The 16,867-nt window shown below is 29.2% G+C and overlaps 1 protein-coding gene across 5 annotated transcripts in view; it reads left to right on the top strand.

The window, feature by feature from the left end:
- Window positions 1-16,867, top strand: part of LOC107436417 (uncharacterized) — a 145,312-nt gene that overhangs the window by 55,351 nt on the left and 73,094 nt on the right. For all 5 annotated transcript variants that reach the window (XM_087159950.1, XM_087159954.1, XM_087159953.1 and 2 more), the window contains exons 5-6: window positions 2,276-2,361; window positions 3,954-4,053. In XM_087159950.1, coding sequence (XP_087016076.1) covers window positions 2,276-2,361; window positions 3,954-4,053 — 186 coding nt within the window. The remainder of the gene's footprint in view (window positions 1-2,275; window positions 2,362-3,953; window positions 4,054-16,867) is intronic.

Here is a 16,867-nt window from a genome sequence, read left to right as displayed (position 1 = left end):
CTCTGTCATTGTGCTAGGAGACAAATTATATTCAGAAATCTCTTATTCATTTTTCCGATTTCTTTAAGTGCATAATACAGTTTAGAAACACAATGCATCCCATTTTTAGTTCTGAACAACGCTTTAAGATGCTTTGATTTTTGTATAAATTTCTTTACTAACAATATGTCTTTAAGGCATTCATAATCCTCGAAAGTTAATTGTTTTCTTTCATGCATTTTACAAGATATTAAATCTTTATACTTTAAGCTGTAGGATTAATTTGCATTCCACCATTCAGTTTGAGTATTACTTAGGTTTATTTACATCAGAGATAAGACTATTAGCTGTTGAGAACTTAATTAATAACTGAAGATATTTTTTAGATAACTTAATCATGTATGCATTTAGTCAGCATTTTTTTTTATTTGTTTACTTTTCTCTCTCAAGCAGGTATTGTGAGCGCTAATGAAACAACTACTCGAGCAGAATATAGTTTTTATTTTTTCCTCTTTTGTTGCATTAATTATTTTTAGTATGTAAGGAACGAAATTATTTTCAGCGAACTGCTTAGCTATAACTTATTAAAAACTAATTCTTAAGTTGTTAACTTTGGAAATTTGATTTTGTGCGTGAAGAGAATTTGTAACAGATTTTTATTTAATTTGTGATATAACTCGTTTAGAAAAGTTACAAGCATCGTTCCATTTTTATACGGATTTTCAGAACTGCGAGTAACCTTTGTTTTGCAAAAGTATTCAAATTTACTATAAGTTCTGTAAAGTTTGAGGCAAATATTACTGTACAGGGTAATTCAAAACGAATATAGTGATTACAAACAGCTCTAACTATTTAATGAAAAACAATTTATAGATAAGATTAATATAGAAAGTAGATGGAACTTCAAAATTTCTTTACGTAAGGTGCAGGAGCAGTGAAGTGGAATCCTGCGCATGCGCGAGTTCATTAGGGATAATAGCGAGTCCCGTGCAGATGCTGTCTTCTGTTCTTAGCCACCGAAATCTCCGGACTTGGCATCCTGTGATTTCTATCTACTCTTGCTCAAAGCAATTGAAGAATTCAAAGAATGCATTGTAATGCGCTTGTGTCGGTGACGGCATAAATGTTGTCCATCTAGATGTTGTCCGTGTGACCACGGGAAGTCACATAGAAAATCTGTGACGCATGTATACAAAATGTTGAAGTTCCTTCTACATTCTGAGTAAATTTTATTGGTAAATTCGTTTCTGATTAAATAGTTGCAGTCGTTTGTAATCGCTGTATTCATTTTGAATTACCCTGTATAATTTCACAGAATAAGTCAACTTTTACAAAAGAATTTAAGGTAGTGGTTAACAAATTCTTTTCTGCAGTTGAACCCTAAATGGCCGACTCTATTTTGGCGGAATCTCAAGACTTCATGAATAAATTTCACTAACTATTGTTAACTTATTAATTAAATCGAAAGTTTTCTAGACTCTTTTTTCATAGTGTACTTTCAAATGTGATATATTTTTAATAAAAACAAAACCTAATTACATTAATATTAAGGAAAAGGAAATAAAAGGCTTAAGTATTTAACTCGGAATATTTTTTTTTACACTTGGTTACTTTCTGGCATTACAAACTAGTTTATCACATGTTGTTTAATGGATATGCAGAGAAGGGGAAATTTAAAATATATTTCCTTAAATAGTTTGAATGTTAAGAAAACGAGAATTATGCAAGACAAAGTATACGTCGCCCTTTTTTTTACAAATTAGATAGTAAAATTTTAATAATCTTAATGTTTTGTTGTTTACTATACATGGTGAAAGAAATTTCACCGAATTTGTAAAGTAATGGCATTTCTAGTAAAGAAAACAGAAATATAATTCTGGTCTATAAAATCAAAATACATAGGATTTAAACCATTCATTTGGTATTTTTCCGTCCGGTAACGGTTTATCAGAAATTCTGGTTCTCAAAATTACAGTTCTTATTACCGCACATTTAGTTAAAATACAAAACTGAAAAGTAAAATTAACTATAAAAATGGCTTACATGCAATGCTCTAAGGTATCGTGATATAATTACCAAATTTTGCCACAGTTACTACCAAGTAGCATTGCATTAAAACCGTATTTTATTGTTAATTTTACCTAAAGTCCTTATAAAGCGATTCAGTTAAAAGTACCGTTCTTTTCGGTGTTCCCATGAAGCCAGAAACATTATAAATGTTACCATATTCTGATAATTTCGAGCATATTTTTTTCTCGGTGTAATAAAACTGTTGAAAATATTTGTACTTTTCTAGGGAATGGTTAATTCCATCAAGACAATTCCAAGATCTCGAACTCGAAGAAGGAATTTATTTCGTACAAGATTAAAACGAAGTCAAAGGTAATAAGGGATTCTGTATATTAAACGATTCAGTTTAGTTATGGTAATAAATTATGTCTAAAATGCAGGTCCATCAATATTTGTTTAAATTTAACAGTTCATTTATTAGATTTTAAATTACTAAGTTTATCACTAGAACATCCGTAGCATCATTTATTGTTCTTAATCTGCTAACTTTTTACAAATAAATGAAGTTTTATTTAACTGCAATACACTTTCAATTTTTTTACATTAATTTAAACAAGCCTTTTCAAAATTATGTACATGCGAAAATTATTTTTTTAAAAACTGTTGTTGCTGCTCAGGTTAATCAGACATGTTATTTTCTAAAGCATTTGGCATGGTTTTCTTTAAATATGTGCGCACTTATAAACTAATAGTATAGATAATTTATAAATTGAAAACACAACTTTCCAAAAAATAAAAATTCTTTTATCACTTATAATGGTAGATTTTATATGCCAATTTTTTTTTCTGAGGCACATTCTCAGAAATAAAATTATCACTTTTAACGATTCAACAATCCTTGAGCAGTATTTCATTAATTTTGAAAATTAATTCGTCACGAAATCACGTGATTTGTGACGAAACGCGACCTTTCAAATGTGTGACAAAAATGTTTCCTCTACTCGGAACCTCATCGTAGTACATAGTGGGAGATTGTAAACTGGAATGAGTAAACAAGAATAAAGACTAGACAATCGAAAATAAAGTGACAAATTAAGCCGACCGGTGTGCATGGTGGTCGAGGAATTGGCTTCGCTCTGAGAAGGTCCGGGATTCGAATCCTGCCTCGGGAGTTTTTGTCACTTATCTCTCGTTCTACCCGTCTTTGTTGTGTTGTGCCATCTACATGGTGACCACGTGTAAGTAATTATTAGAAAAATAAATACATTATGTACAACAAAGTTTTTTTCTTGAAAAAAAAGTTGAATAAGGAATTACTTTTTTGATTTTGACGAAATTCGTTTCCTAGAAGAAGTGACGATATTTATTTCGTCCCCTTGACGAAATTTATAGGAGCATATACCAGTAAACGGTTTCGTCAAAAACGAAGAAAATTTTGTGATGTTTGAGCATCTATTATTTCGTTTAAATTTAATTTAAAGCCTATTTTTGCTATATTAAATCATATTTTATTATATTGAAACAAATGAACAATATGCCTAATAACAATTTTTTTCAATATTGTCTTTTACATTTCATTTGATTGATGAATTTATGTCCATTTAAATCAAAACTAAATATTTGTTTTTTGTTTTGCATTTCTATAAACTTCAAAATTTTTTTTTGATTCTTCCATATCCAAATTGCTTTTCTGAATAACAGTATTATTAAATATTATAATTAAAATATTATTAATGTTTTAAACTCTAATTCCAGAAAAACATTAAATAGGAAATGTTTATATGAAAGCAAATAAAAAAATAGATAAAATTAATGCTCACATAACAGTTTTCATGGCTTATTTCAAATCAATATCATTGTATAACAATATTTCTCTCAAAATTTTATCAGCGGAATAAAAAATAATTCATATTATAGTTTTAAAAAGTTGAAAAGTTTTTTAAAGTTCATATTATATTTTACAGTTACTCTCCACCTTATCAAATTCAAGCTCAAAATGGTTTATTCTCAAAAATTTCTGTTCTCCAGTTTTTCAATATTTATTTGAGTATACAAGACTCAAAGGTAAGTTTTATTAACATCATTCTCTTTTAAATGTTCTCTTTTAAACAAAATTGTCAAAGAATTTCATATTTGTCACTTTTGTCACATTTGTGACAGAATTGTCATATTTTGTCACTAATTTGGAATAAAAAGTTATTTTAATTAACATTCTGGACAAGTGATTGAGAAAATTAATAAGAATGGGGACAATCATAAATATAATTGGTTGGTAAGTATTTAAGTAGACTGAAAAACTATTTATTTTTATTTTTAATTTTTTAACGATGTCTAAATTAGAAGCGAACTTTGGTAAAGAGTTTACGCATTACAATACTTTTCCATCCCTAGTTATGGTAATTTTTTTATGCCATTTAAAATATAAAATATAATAATAAAAACTGCCTTAATTTATGGAGATCAATAATTATAGTTTCCTAATTTAATATAATTTGGTTGATATAATTATAGTTTGCTTCAATTGAAAATGCATTAATTAAAATTATAACTATTTCTGAAAATTGGTTTAAGGAAAAGGGAAATAAAAATTAAATGCAAATGAGTGGGAAGTAAGATTTAAATTTTTTTTTTCCACCCCCGTAATTGAGGTCTGCAGATGAGCTGCAGACCACATGTTTAACACGAATTCTTAATTGCATTGAGAATGAAAAAAAAGTTCAAAAATAATTATACTATTCTTTGTTCTAAAAAGAGGAAAAATATAAATAAATTCAAAATAAGTTCTGAGTAAGTATTGAAAAAATTGTTTTCATCACCGATTTTGACATTCACCGATGATTAGCAGACCTCATGTTTAACATGTCTGTCTTAATTGAATTTTGCGAAAGGCAAAAATGAATAAACAGTTCTTTGTAATCTATAACTATTTTTATTTGATAGAAAATGAGTTTGTCAATTATATTTCATCTCGTTACCTTAAATTATGTTTTATTTGTTTGCAATTTTAAAAGATTAAAACAGCTGTAAATATTTTTATGAAACGTGAATTATAATTTACGAATTTTTGAAGCTTGAATAATAATATGAATTTTTTTTATTGCACTAAATTTCTACGGCTTTATTAATATTAAATGCAAAACGTAACAACAATAGCTGAGAATTAATTTTAAGTTTGTTGTCAAAGGGATGTTTCAATAATGAAAAATAATCCCTTAATGTGCGAAACGCATTTTTTTTCCATTTAGTTTTGAATAATAATCTAGATTAGAAGTAAAAAAAAGTTTTAAAGCTTATAAGAGTTTTAGATAAATTTTTACTTTTATCTGTTTTCTTCGGAGATTACGATCTTTAAGATGTTTCAAAGATTACGAGAAAAAATTATAATATAAATTCAAACAACGTGATGTCGTTTTCATTTACGTGAAAAATAAAATAAAAAAAATAACTAAAAATTTTTACAAAGGCTTCAAACATAAGATATTTACTTATTTAAAGTATTTTTAATTTTCGGTGTAAGTTTATAATTAAGCTTTTTATAGGCAAATAATAAATTTTTTATTAAAAAAAAAATCAAATCCTTATTGAAAAATATGTTTTGTTTCAAATGTCATTAAAATGTTACAAAATACACTCTATAACAAAAAAATCGACGAACCAAGAAGCACTCACGCCTGCACACTGCCGAGCTAGATTACAGTGGTGCATGACTCGATCAGGCTGGAATGATGCCGACTGGGGACGTATAGTCTTTAGCAACGAATCCCGCTTCCAACTGTGTCCTGACGATCATCGAAGACGTGTTTGGAGACGCACAGGGCAGAGGGGGGATCCTGCCTTCACTATTGCACGCCAAACCGGCCCTCAACAAGGCATTATCGTCTGGGGTGCCATTTCCTTTGACAGCCGGACCCCTTTGGTCGTCATTAGAGGTACACTTGCTGCACAGCGGTACGTCGACGACATCCTAAGACCTGTTTTGCTACAGTTCCTTTTGCAGCACCCTGGGCTGTTTTTTTAGCAGGACAATGCCAGACCACATACAGCACGTGTTGCTATGAACTGTCTGCAAGCTTGGCAAACTCTTCCTTGGCCTGCCAGATCACCAGATCTCTCTCCCATCGAGCATGTCTGTGATATGATGGGAAGACGATTGCATCTGGCACGGAATGTTGATGACCTCGTTCGACAATTGGATCGAATTTGGCAGGAAATACCGCAAGAGACCATCCGGGAGCTTTATCGGTCTATGCCACGCCGTGTGGCAGCTTGCATCCAGGCTAGAGGTGGGTCAACACCTTATTGACCTTGGTTCTGTAACTCTGCAATAAATTATTCAATTGTTCTGAAATTTTAATCATTTACTATTCTGTACATTGTCTTCCTATCCATCAATTTTCGTTTTAATTGGACATCTCCTTCTTGGTGAGTCGATTTTTTTGTTATAGAGTGTATTTTATTCTAAACAAGAAAGTATCTGTTTTCAAGAGTCTGAAACTGTTGAAGGCTCATTTTTTTTACTAGGGAGAAATACAGGGAGTGGACAAAATAATGGAAACACTTCTATACTATCACATTTTTTTCATATTTCTCTAGAAATACTCAAGGAATCATCATTTTAGAGCTTCAGAAATGTTTATATCATGCAATATCTCCTACTTATTAAAGAATTTCAAAGTTTTCATAGGTTAGAAGGATCGACAATAAATTATAAACAGGAAATAGTGTTTATGAACACCCTACTCCAAAAAATGCAGCAATAAATTTTTAACTTGTAATAATTACTTTGGTTATTATATGCAATAATTTAACAAAATTGTGTTAGTAAGATTTTTGGACATATGGATTAGTAAGATTTTTGGACATATGGACATATTTAATTAACTAATTTTTTCGTCTTACGCTTTTGCTGTAATTTTAAAAATACTCAATAAAATTAAAAAATTTTTAGAGCAATTTAAAATTAATTGCAAAACTTTTGCTTTAAAATTTGAAAAAAAGTAGTTGAAAACAGTGCAATATATAAGTAATTAAAGTAGTTTTTTTTATTCTGCTCATGAGCCGAAAAAATTCGATTTTTTTCTTCATAATTTTGTAATGGATCGTATTTAGAAACTAATGAAAAAAGTCCAATTTGGATACCTTAAAAAATTAAAAAATTTCAAGCAATTTTCTAGATAGTTTTTGTACTTTTTAACAAAAAGTCAAAATGATAAGGGGCTTTCTAGAAATATTATTTTGTATCATAATACAAAATAAAATAAAATGGATAAATACTTTGCAATAAACATTCGTACACTGAAATATGATTGTATAAAAAAAGAAAAAGTGTGAAATAAAAGATAAATATATGGAAGATCATTGCCAACAGTGCCGGCGCCATTTTTAATAAATCTTGCTTAGTTGCACAAATAAAATTTGTATAACACCCCTCATAATTTTGAGATTTCTTTTCAAAAGTACGAAAACTACTTTTCAAATTTTTCAAACATTCAAATGGGACTTTTTTTTATTAGTTGCCAAATGCGAATCACTATAGCATTAAGAAAAACAAATGTAAATTTTTCCCACATGCTCAGTATAAAAAAACTACTTTTACCACCCACATCTTGCACAGTTATGAAGAAATTGTTCTCAAATTTTAAAGCAATAATTTTAAAATTAATTTTAAATTGCTCCAAAAATTTTGTTTAATTTTATTGAATATTTTTAAAGTTATAGCAAAAAAACGTGAGACAAAAAATTGCTTTTTTTTTTAAATAAAAATGTCCATATCAAGCTATTAAAAATATTTAATAATATATATTAAAAATATTTATAAATAAAATAAAGCAAGTAAATATTTGAGCTAGGTTTAAGAAATTTTTTGCAATTATTGCAAATAATAACCAAATAATTGTTGCGAATTATAAATTTATTGACAAATTTTTTGGCATAGAGTGTTTATAAGCACTATTTTCCGCTTATGATTTATTGGGGGTCCCTCAAACCTTTAAAAACTTTAAACATCATTAATAAGTATGAAAAATCGCATATCCTAAACACTTATTTATAAAATGATTCTCTAAGTTTTTTTTGGAGAAATATCAAGATCTGTGTTGGTATAGAAGTGTTTCCATTATTTTGTTCAACCCCTGTATAGCAGTTCAATATGTTTCCAATTAAATCATAAATAAGCTATCCTAAGCTTTTTTTTTCGTTATTTATCTTGCGTTTTTAAAAGTTTGAAGCTCAATATCTTGAAGTACGATTGCTAAAATAATGAAGCCAGATTAAAATTGTCAGCGTTCTAAATGCTTTCGTTCTCGTTTCTGCTGGACCAAATGTCAAAATTAGCTTTCAATACTTATGCAAATCGTAGTAAATTAAATCCAATTTAGTTAGTAGGGACAGAGATTTGAATTATTACTCTTGCCAATTTCAGTAAGATTGCAAAAACTGACACTTCATAAAACTGTATGATCGCCATTAGAAGTGAAACACCAAAGCAGGCGTACGTTTTTTGATTTTATCATAACTAAGCTAAAAGTAACTGTTAAGGTATATTTTTATAAATGAATGTTTTTATTAAATCTTTCGGAAACCTCAGTTTGTTAGAGCTCAAATTATCTTGAGTTTTAATTTCCTTAGAGAGAATGAATGTATGCGTGAAGTAAAAAGGATACACTGTTAAAATTTTCTCAGAAAATGGTTACATCGCAATTTATTTAATAGGTATTTTACCATGTTCAAACAAAATAGATAAATAACCATTAATAAGATGATATTTGAACTGTTAACTGTGAGAAAAATGGTTTAGTAATTGCTTTCACCTAATACGGTTAAACAACTAGAATTTTATCGCACCAACTATGCCCACCTAATGAAGCCACTTCATTCCTTACAATTGCAGTTTTGACACCTTAATATTTCATCCATTCCTTTCAGCATACACTTTCCAATTTGTGACCCTGGACTATTACAATACGATACTCTCAATCACTCTTAGATGGGAGCACGATAAAGTTGCTTAACACAAAAAAGTCTAGAATATTCTATCCTTTACAATAAGTGAAACAACGAGATTAATCATTTAATAAAATAAAATTCAACCACAACGTATCCGAAGTTCATTTCTTAACGAAAACCTAGATCCATTTTCCTGATAAATTTCATTATTACTGATTTGAAACCATGCTAGCTGTAAATGGTAAAACAAAACCATATGGTTTTGTATTCATGGTTTTTAACTACACTGCTGGACAATTGCTAAGGACGGATCACAAATTGCAATGTAACATAACATTAAGCGAGACATGAGGCCTAGTAGGATAAAATATAGTTGCCACACTGTTCAGACATTAGAATAAAGAATATTCATTGTTCTGGAAAGTACAAAAGCTATGAAACATCTGAAAGAAAAAAAAATGTTCATTTGATGCTGCGTACGGAAAAATGGAACAATGCATCTAAATGTCAGCAGGCAACTTGAAGAAAGGTGTCAGTACGGGATATGTCCACCGTGGATTGTGATGCAATATTCTACACGTCGTATCATACTTTGCACAACATTATCCAGCAGCTGTTGAGGCAATTTATCCCATTCCTCTGTCAGTGCACGAATGAGGGTGTTCTTGTTTGTCGAAGGATAGTTTCGACCAGTAAATTGCCTCCCCAAACATTTTCAATGGGGTTTAGATCTGGAGAACGTGATGACCATACGAGTCGTTGAATACCCTCGCTGTCTAGACAATCCTGAACAGCGAGTGCGTTGTCGTCCATAAAAACAAATTTATCACCGACAGTACCACGGAAAAGACGAACATGAGGAACTAGAACTTCATCAATGTATCGTTGGCCCGTCATAGTCCCATTCGCAACCGCATGTAGGTGCGTGCGGCCATTGATCATGATGCCGGCCCACACCATGACACTGCATGTCGGATATCGGTCCCTTTCCGGGATATTTTCTGGACGATAACCAGTACCACTCTCGCGCCAGATCAGTTGGCGTCGACAATCCGATGACAGACTGAACCTACTCTCATCTGAGAATAGTACGCATGCCCAGTCCAATTGTGATGCTCACGACACCATTGCAAACGGGTAGTACGGTGCTGTCTGGTCAATGGGACACACACAACAGGTCTGCGGGCGTATAGTCCTCCTCCCCTCAAACGTCTGGCAATAATTTTTCGGGAGATCTGCTTTCCTGTGGCAGCAAGAAACTGATTTGCCACCTGCTGAGCTGTGGTGCGCCTGCTCCTTTTTTGCTGATAGGACGATGTATCTGTCTTCTGCAGGCGTTGTACTTCTAACACGATCTCCCCCGTGCCGCCTACTACACATTCCAGTAGTTTTAAATGATTTCCACAGCCGCCCTTCGCCCTATTTTTCGCCCTTCTTCGATCTTTCCAATAATTCGGCCACGCTTAAAATCATCTAAGTGATATCGGGAAGACAGTCCGAAAATATCAAGTTCGTCAACTAAATCTTTCCTGTAAAACTTTGATTTGAAACAACAACTCTCCACACGCGTCAAAACCTTTAAAGCTTTTATCAGCGCTATCACGAGATGAACAGACGCGGAAAAAAAATTTACATACGCATACCTCATCTTACTATATCCCGCACTTATTCTAATTTTCCACATTTTGCTTCCTTTCATTTTGTGGTTGCTATGGATGATAGTGTTATCCGTCCTTAGCAATTGTCCAGCAGTGTATAATAGTTGAACATGATTTCAAAACCATAAAGGTAAAAATGTTCTTTACCGTAAACTGATTAGTTAATTGGATAAACAGACTGCTGACAGTAATTTTTTCGTAATTTTGGAATAAAATTTCAAACAGGATATATTAGTTTTTCATTCGATTCAGTATTCGTTGTATTTATTATTAAACTTACATTATTACAATTATTTTCATCCGATTTTAATTTGACATTTTTCATTACATTTATTTTTGTATCGTATTATTATTTAATTTTTAAGTATGCAAAAGAAGAAAGTGCATATTTACTAACGCACTTTTTTTCTAAAGTTTAATTAAATATTTTGGAAACCACAGTTTGTTAGTACTCAAATTATCTTAAAAAGTTTAATTTTCCTAGAGAAAACGAATGCAAGCGTGGTATAAAAAGGATGCATTAATTTTTCAGTAGATTTAGCACTTATTGAATTTTTGTTAGACTTGCATTATTATTATTATTTTCATCTCATTTTCCTTCAATTATTTTTAAATTAATTTTTTTTATCTTTAATCATTTTACTTACAACTGTGTTAAAGAAAAAAAAAGTGCGTACTTACGTACATACTTTTTCATTTCTTTTTCTAAAGCTTTCAAATTTCGCAAAATAATTGTATTTTTTTTCTAAATAAGAAATATAAGGAGGTAGAAATATTTTTTCAGATAACATATTTTATTTTTATTCTTTCGCAAAAGTCGATCTTTCTCAAAAAAATTGTTCTATATTTTTAGCATCATGCAAAATTTTCACCGCTGCTGAAGAAAATATACAAAACATTCTTTGCCTCGTGTTTGATATATTTTAAAGATACCACGAAACATATCACATAAAACCACCCAATTTTTTTCTGAGATATTTTGTATCAACATGAAAGCATTTTGCATCAACATATCTCTCATATGAAAGCTAAGGTCTTACAGAGACTTATAATTTTTTTCTTCGAATGACGCAGAAACGATGACTTGAAAAGTATTATAGATATTTGTAAAAATATATTTCCTCGATATGCACTGCAATGTTAAATTTTTTTTAAAAATGTTTTATGCGTTTCTAAGAAATTTTCGAAAAAGAATTGTTTCAAAAAATAATTTGAAATATCTTTCGACAATATTATAAGTTCTCGCTAATAATATATTTGTCATAGATTCTTTCAAACATAGGGCAATGAAAACTGAATTTTTTTTTGTTTATTCTTCCTCAATTGGTAATATTTTGTTTAATTGGAGTAAATTAGTTTTACAGTTATAATTTGAGTGATAAATTTAAAGATTGTCAAATTTAGTGTTATGCTAAAATTTAACATTTGAAAAATACATTTGTAGAAGTAAATAAGACTAAAAATAAGATTCATTCCCGAAAAATAGTATTATTTTTCTTCAAAAAATGACGTATAAAATCGTCACTCACTATGCTGTTTATTTATGCCGAAAGTTTTCCTAAAGTTTGTATTTTTTTTTGTTCAAAACATTCTGGAGCTTGCATCAGTTGCAGTTTAATGGAGTAAATCCGAGTAAAATTAAAAAGAAAATTTTTATGTTTTATGGACGGAATCAATAGTTCAACTAACCAGGAATATATAAAATTTCAATATTATAGACGGAGAAAAAAATTCTGGTAAAATTACCTTGCTGAATTTTAATGACATTTCTCTGAAACAAACAAACAAACAAACAAACAAACAAACAAACAAACAAACAAACAAACAAACAAACAAACAAACAAACAAACAAACAAACAAACAAACAAACAAACAAACAAACAAACAAACAAACAAACAAACAAACAAACAAACAAACAAACAAACAAACAAACAAACAAACAAACAAACAAACAAACAAACAAACAAACAAAAAAACAAACAAACAAACAAACAAACAAACAAACAAACAAACAAACACAGACAGACAGACAGACAGGCAGGCAATTAATAAAACCAAAATATACGGTATTAAAACTGTTCATTTCGTAATTTGTCCACTCATATGGTAATGGTTTATTGAAAATTCTAACTTTCAAACTTATAGTTATCATCAACATTTTTGTAAAAAAATACAAAATTAATAAGAAAATTTTTCCTGACGAATGGTTTTTATTCTGTGATCTAAGGAATTATAATAAAACTGCCAAATTTTACCACGTTACCAAAGTTTTTCGTGTATTATAGCGCCATATTTTATTGTTAATTGTACCAGAATCATTATATAATCACTCAGGTAAAAATTAACGAGCTTTTTTGATGTTCCGATGGAGCCAGAAACACGGAAAAGTCTGATAATTTTGACCTTACTTTTTTTCTCTGTCTACTAATGTTATAAAATTAAAAAAATGCATCTTTAACGGTAAGCATTGTAATGCAGTAAAAATAACCATAAACGGAATGTAAATTAGCGCTTAACTAGCAAATTTTTTTTTTAATCGGCGGGACTGATTGTAAAAAAATTATTCACTTGATTAGCCTGTTTTGATTATGGGGACTATAAACCAGACGGCGATGAACAAACAAAAAAATAAGAAATATATATTTATTTTTTCTAAAAGGCGAAATTTTTATTCAAAATTTGAAAGTTTTTATTCAAAGCGTGGGAATTTGCTCAAAAATTTGCTTTTTATCCAGTCGATTGTTGATATTAGTTCATTAAAAAATAAAATAAAATTGTATATCTCTTTAATTTATCTTTAGGTTTAGTTTTCTAGCCTCTGTTTTTTAATGCTCACGTTTCAAATTGTCCAACTATCTGAGTTTGGGTCGTCATCTTTTTGATGTGCCGGTTGGTTTTAGCAAATTTGGTATTCCTAACGTTATTAACTCTAACTCAATGTGTAGTTCATCCTAACCTCTGATTGTTAATAGCGTGTTTAGAAAAAAAAATCGTTTAAATCGAAAGATAATACGCAAATTTTTAAATGGATTTTTTAAGAATTTTGAGCCTCATATAATTTTAATTTGAACTATACTGCAAAACACTGTATGATTTTTTCTTATTTAAATCGTTCGATACACTTTTATAAAAAATAAATAAAAGTTTATTACAAGTTGCACATCAACATAGAGTGTCTAGTTGGAAAAAACCATAATTTTTTACCATTTATCTCAAACAGTGAATGAAACCCATAACATTTCAGAACTTTTTTTCACCCGGTTTCTATAAAATAAGTGATAATTGTTCAAGTATTGAATTGTCTTAAACCATAACACAGAAGATGATCATGAATATAAACATATAATGATTTTTTTCATCAGTCCCATCCTTAAAAAAATATTTCTTTGATCTTTTCCCTGAAATAGTAACTGTCGGCAATTTCGTCCTTCGCAGCATTCACTCCAGAAAATGTAATGTATTTATTTTAACGCGCTCGAGTCTTGTTCTAACGGGATTTGTTTAGTTTTAAGACCCCCAGGGATCTTGATCTTGTTAGATGGAAATATTCAATCAATACGATTTTCTTAAGAAAACTATATATAGATATATTATTTTTTTCTTATTTTGTTCGGAATATGCCTTGGGCAAATCAAAGGCTGATAGGTACGAAATGCTTTATATTTTTGTACAATCAACTGTTCTCATACATTTCGATATTGTCTTTTGTTTTATTGTTGGAGGAATATTATCGAAGAATACATATCAGTTAAGATAGAATCAGAAAAGATAGCTTTTTTTTGTTGATTCTACTAAGAGAAAATTGAAAATGTTCCGTAATACAACAATTGATTTATATTTCCATTGAAACTAGACAGTTTTTTTCCTTTATAAATACAAGCAAAAATAACATGCATTGGTAAAAGAACAGTTATAATTTTATTAGGCATAATATCTCAACAGTAAATTTTATAGTAAAGATTTTTTCAAAAATTGCTTTAAAATATAATTTAGAGAATTTGAATAGATTTGTTTTTAAATAACATTGAAAAAAGGAAACTTTGTTGAAATATAAATGAATTATCTCCGTCTTAAGAAAGCCATTGTGTCAAAATACGAAGTTAACATTAATGAACATTAAGTTAACATTAATAGTTAGAAAAAGTGTTTTTCTTAAACAGACCATGTTCCAAAAAGAGAAACCCTGATGATAGCATAATTATAATAATTAAATCTTCTTTTTTTCGTAAGCAAACAGCAAAGTTACATGAATAAAATAGAATTTTAAAAACTAACGTAATGCCTATCTTACTATGCCAAATTTAATTTACAGATTCGATATTTGAATCTAAGGGAATGTAATTTACCGTAATATTGGTATGATATCATAATATTGATATCAGATACCATAATATTAGTATCCTGAACCTTAATAGGGAGCAAATTTGCTGTGACCTAATTAAGTTTTCAAGTTAAACCATACTATTGGTATTTTGAACCCTAATATTAGTATTCTGAACCATAATATAGAATGCAATTCATTAAGTACGGTACTTATACAAGATAGGAACCATGTAGACAAGTTCACCAACACATAAGAGCAACGCCAGATTTTGGTATGCACAGGTTATTAGTTCACAGTAATATACAAAAGTGTAGCAAATACGATTTTACCATTATTATTATCTTTGATAACTATAGTTATAGAACACGAAAATATTGAGACCTTCATCATGACTATAGCATGATAATTACTGAATACGGTATTAATGTTGACATATTTTATTCGAGTAACGAAAATACTGAATAATATGGAAATAAATTAAGTTAGTAAAATTGTCAAAATATGGTGATATATTGTTAATTATAGATATTCTTTGACAATATATAGTGATGTTAACATTCGTAACTCATCAATTGTTGGACTATTGTTCGTGTTGGCGAAAACTTAGAAAAGCAGTCACCTACAAGCAGTCCCTAAAACTGATAAGTAACTTAAGTTCTTACATATTGTTATCATTTAGTTTTTTACTATATAAATAACATATTTTTTGCTCGTTTCCTTAAAAAATTACTGGTCCGCGGTAAACTTAGTTGGCATAATATGGCCCACAGACAGGTTAAAAATGTGCAAGTATACCCTAAAATTACTTTAAAAGTACGGAAAAGTGATTAACTTAGATAGTATATTAAAGGTTATGTTAATAATTTTTCATCCTATGTAATATATGAAATTTCGAAATTTCATATAGGTAAAATTTCGAAAAATATGATCATTTAATAAATGTAAATATTTACCTTGTGACTTTCACTCAATTTTCATCAAGCTTTTTTCAACGGTTTTTAAAAAATTTTGAGCATATATCAATATGCAAAAAGAGTGCGAAAAAGTACCTCAAACTTTAAACATTAATCTCATTTTCAGTTAAAATCATAGTTCATGATAATACAATTAAAAATGTTTGCCCACTTGAGTCTTAAAAGAGTGAAGATGATATTTTACTTACAAAAATAAAAGAAAAACACCTTAAAATGTCTGCTAAAAAAAAGAAAGTGAAAATGATGAACTCAAAAATTCTTGAATTAAAATAATTAGATAAGAGTGATGAGGGACAAAAAAAAATACTTTCTCTGATCGCTTAAGAACTCCGTTAACTGTTCTATTTTTCATGTCATAAAAAAAGCTTTATTTCATTAGCGCCGAGCATAAAAGACCCTAAAAATAAATTCTAATGTGCGAGAGATTTAATGAGCGACATAGAAAAAGATCACTTATTGAAAATCTTGTTATAAAAATTTTTAAGCTTAGCATTATTGTGCAAATGAATTTATTTTCATTTTTTTTCAAAACTGTTTTTAGACTTTAACACACTTTCAGAATTCATTTTATAATACTGAAGTAAAGTGGTAACTCTTAATAAATGAAAATAATTCGTGAAATATATCATTAATACGAAAAATCTTTTCAGTTCTTGAAAATTAGAATGGAAATCTATTTTTGAAAACATACATAATAGCATTCTTTACAAAATGCACTACTCTGGTTGTGCGTGTCTACATATATATATATATATATATATATATATATATATATATATATATATATATATATATATATATATATATATATATATATATATATATATATATATATATATATATATATATATATATATATATTGTGTAAAGTCTATTCGTCGATAAGTTTATGCTTTGAAAACGAGAAAACGAGAACGTTTTCGTTTTAATTGAAATGTTAAAAATGTATGAAATCGTTATTATTTTTTATTCGACG

Source organism: Parasteatoda tepidariorum, chromosome 3 (genome assembly GCF_982258835.1).
Source record: "Parasteatoda tepidariorum strain Cologne lab strain chromosome 3, Ptep-v5.0, whole genome shotgun sequence".
NCBI lineage: Eukaryota > Metazoa > Arthropoda > Arachnida > Araneae > Theridiidae > Parasteatoda > Parasteatoda tepidariorum.
This window is presented reverse-complemented; position numbering and strand designations above follow the sequence as displayed.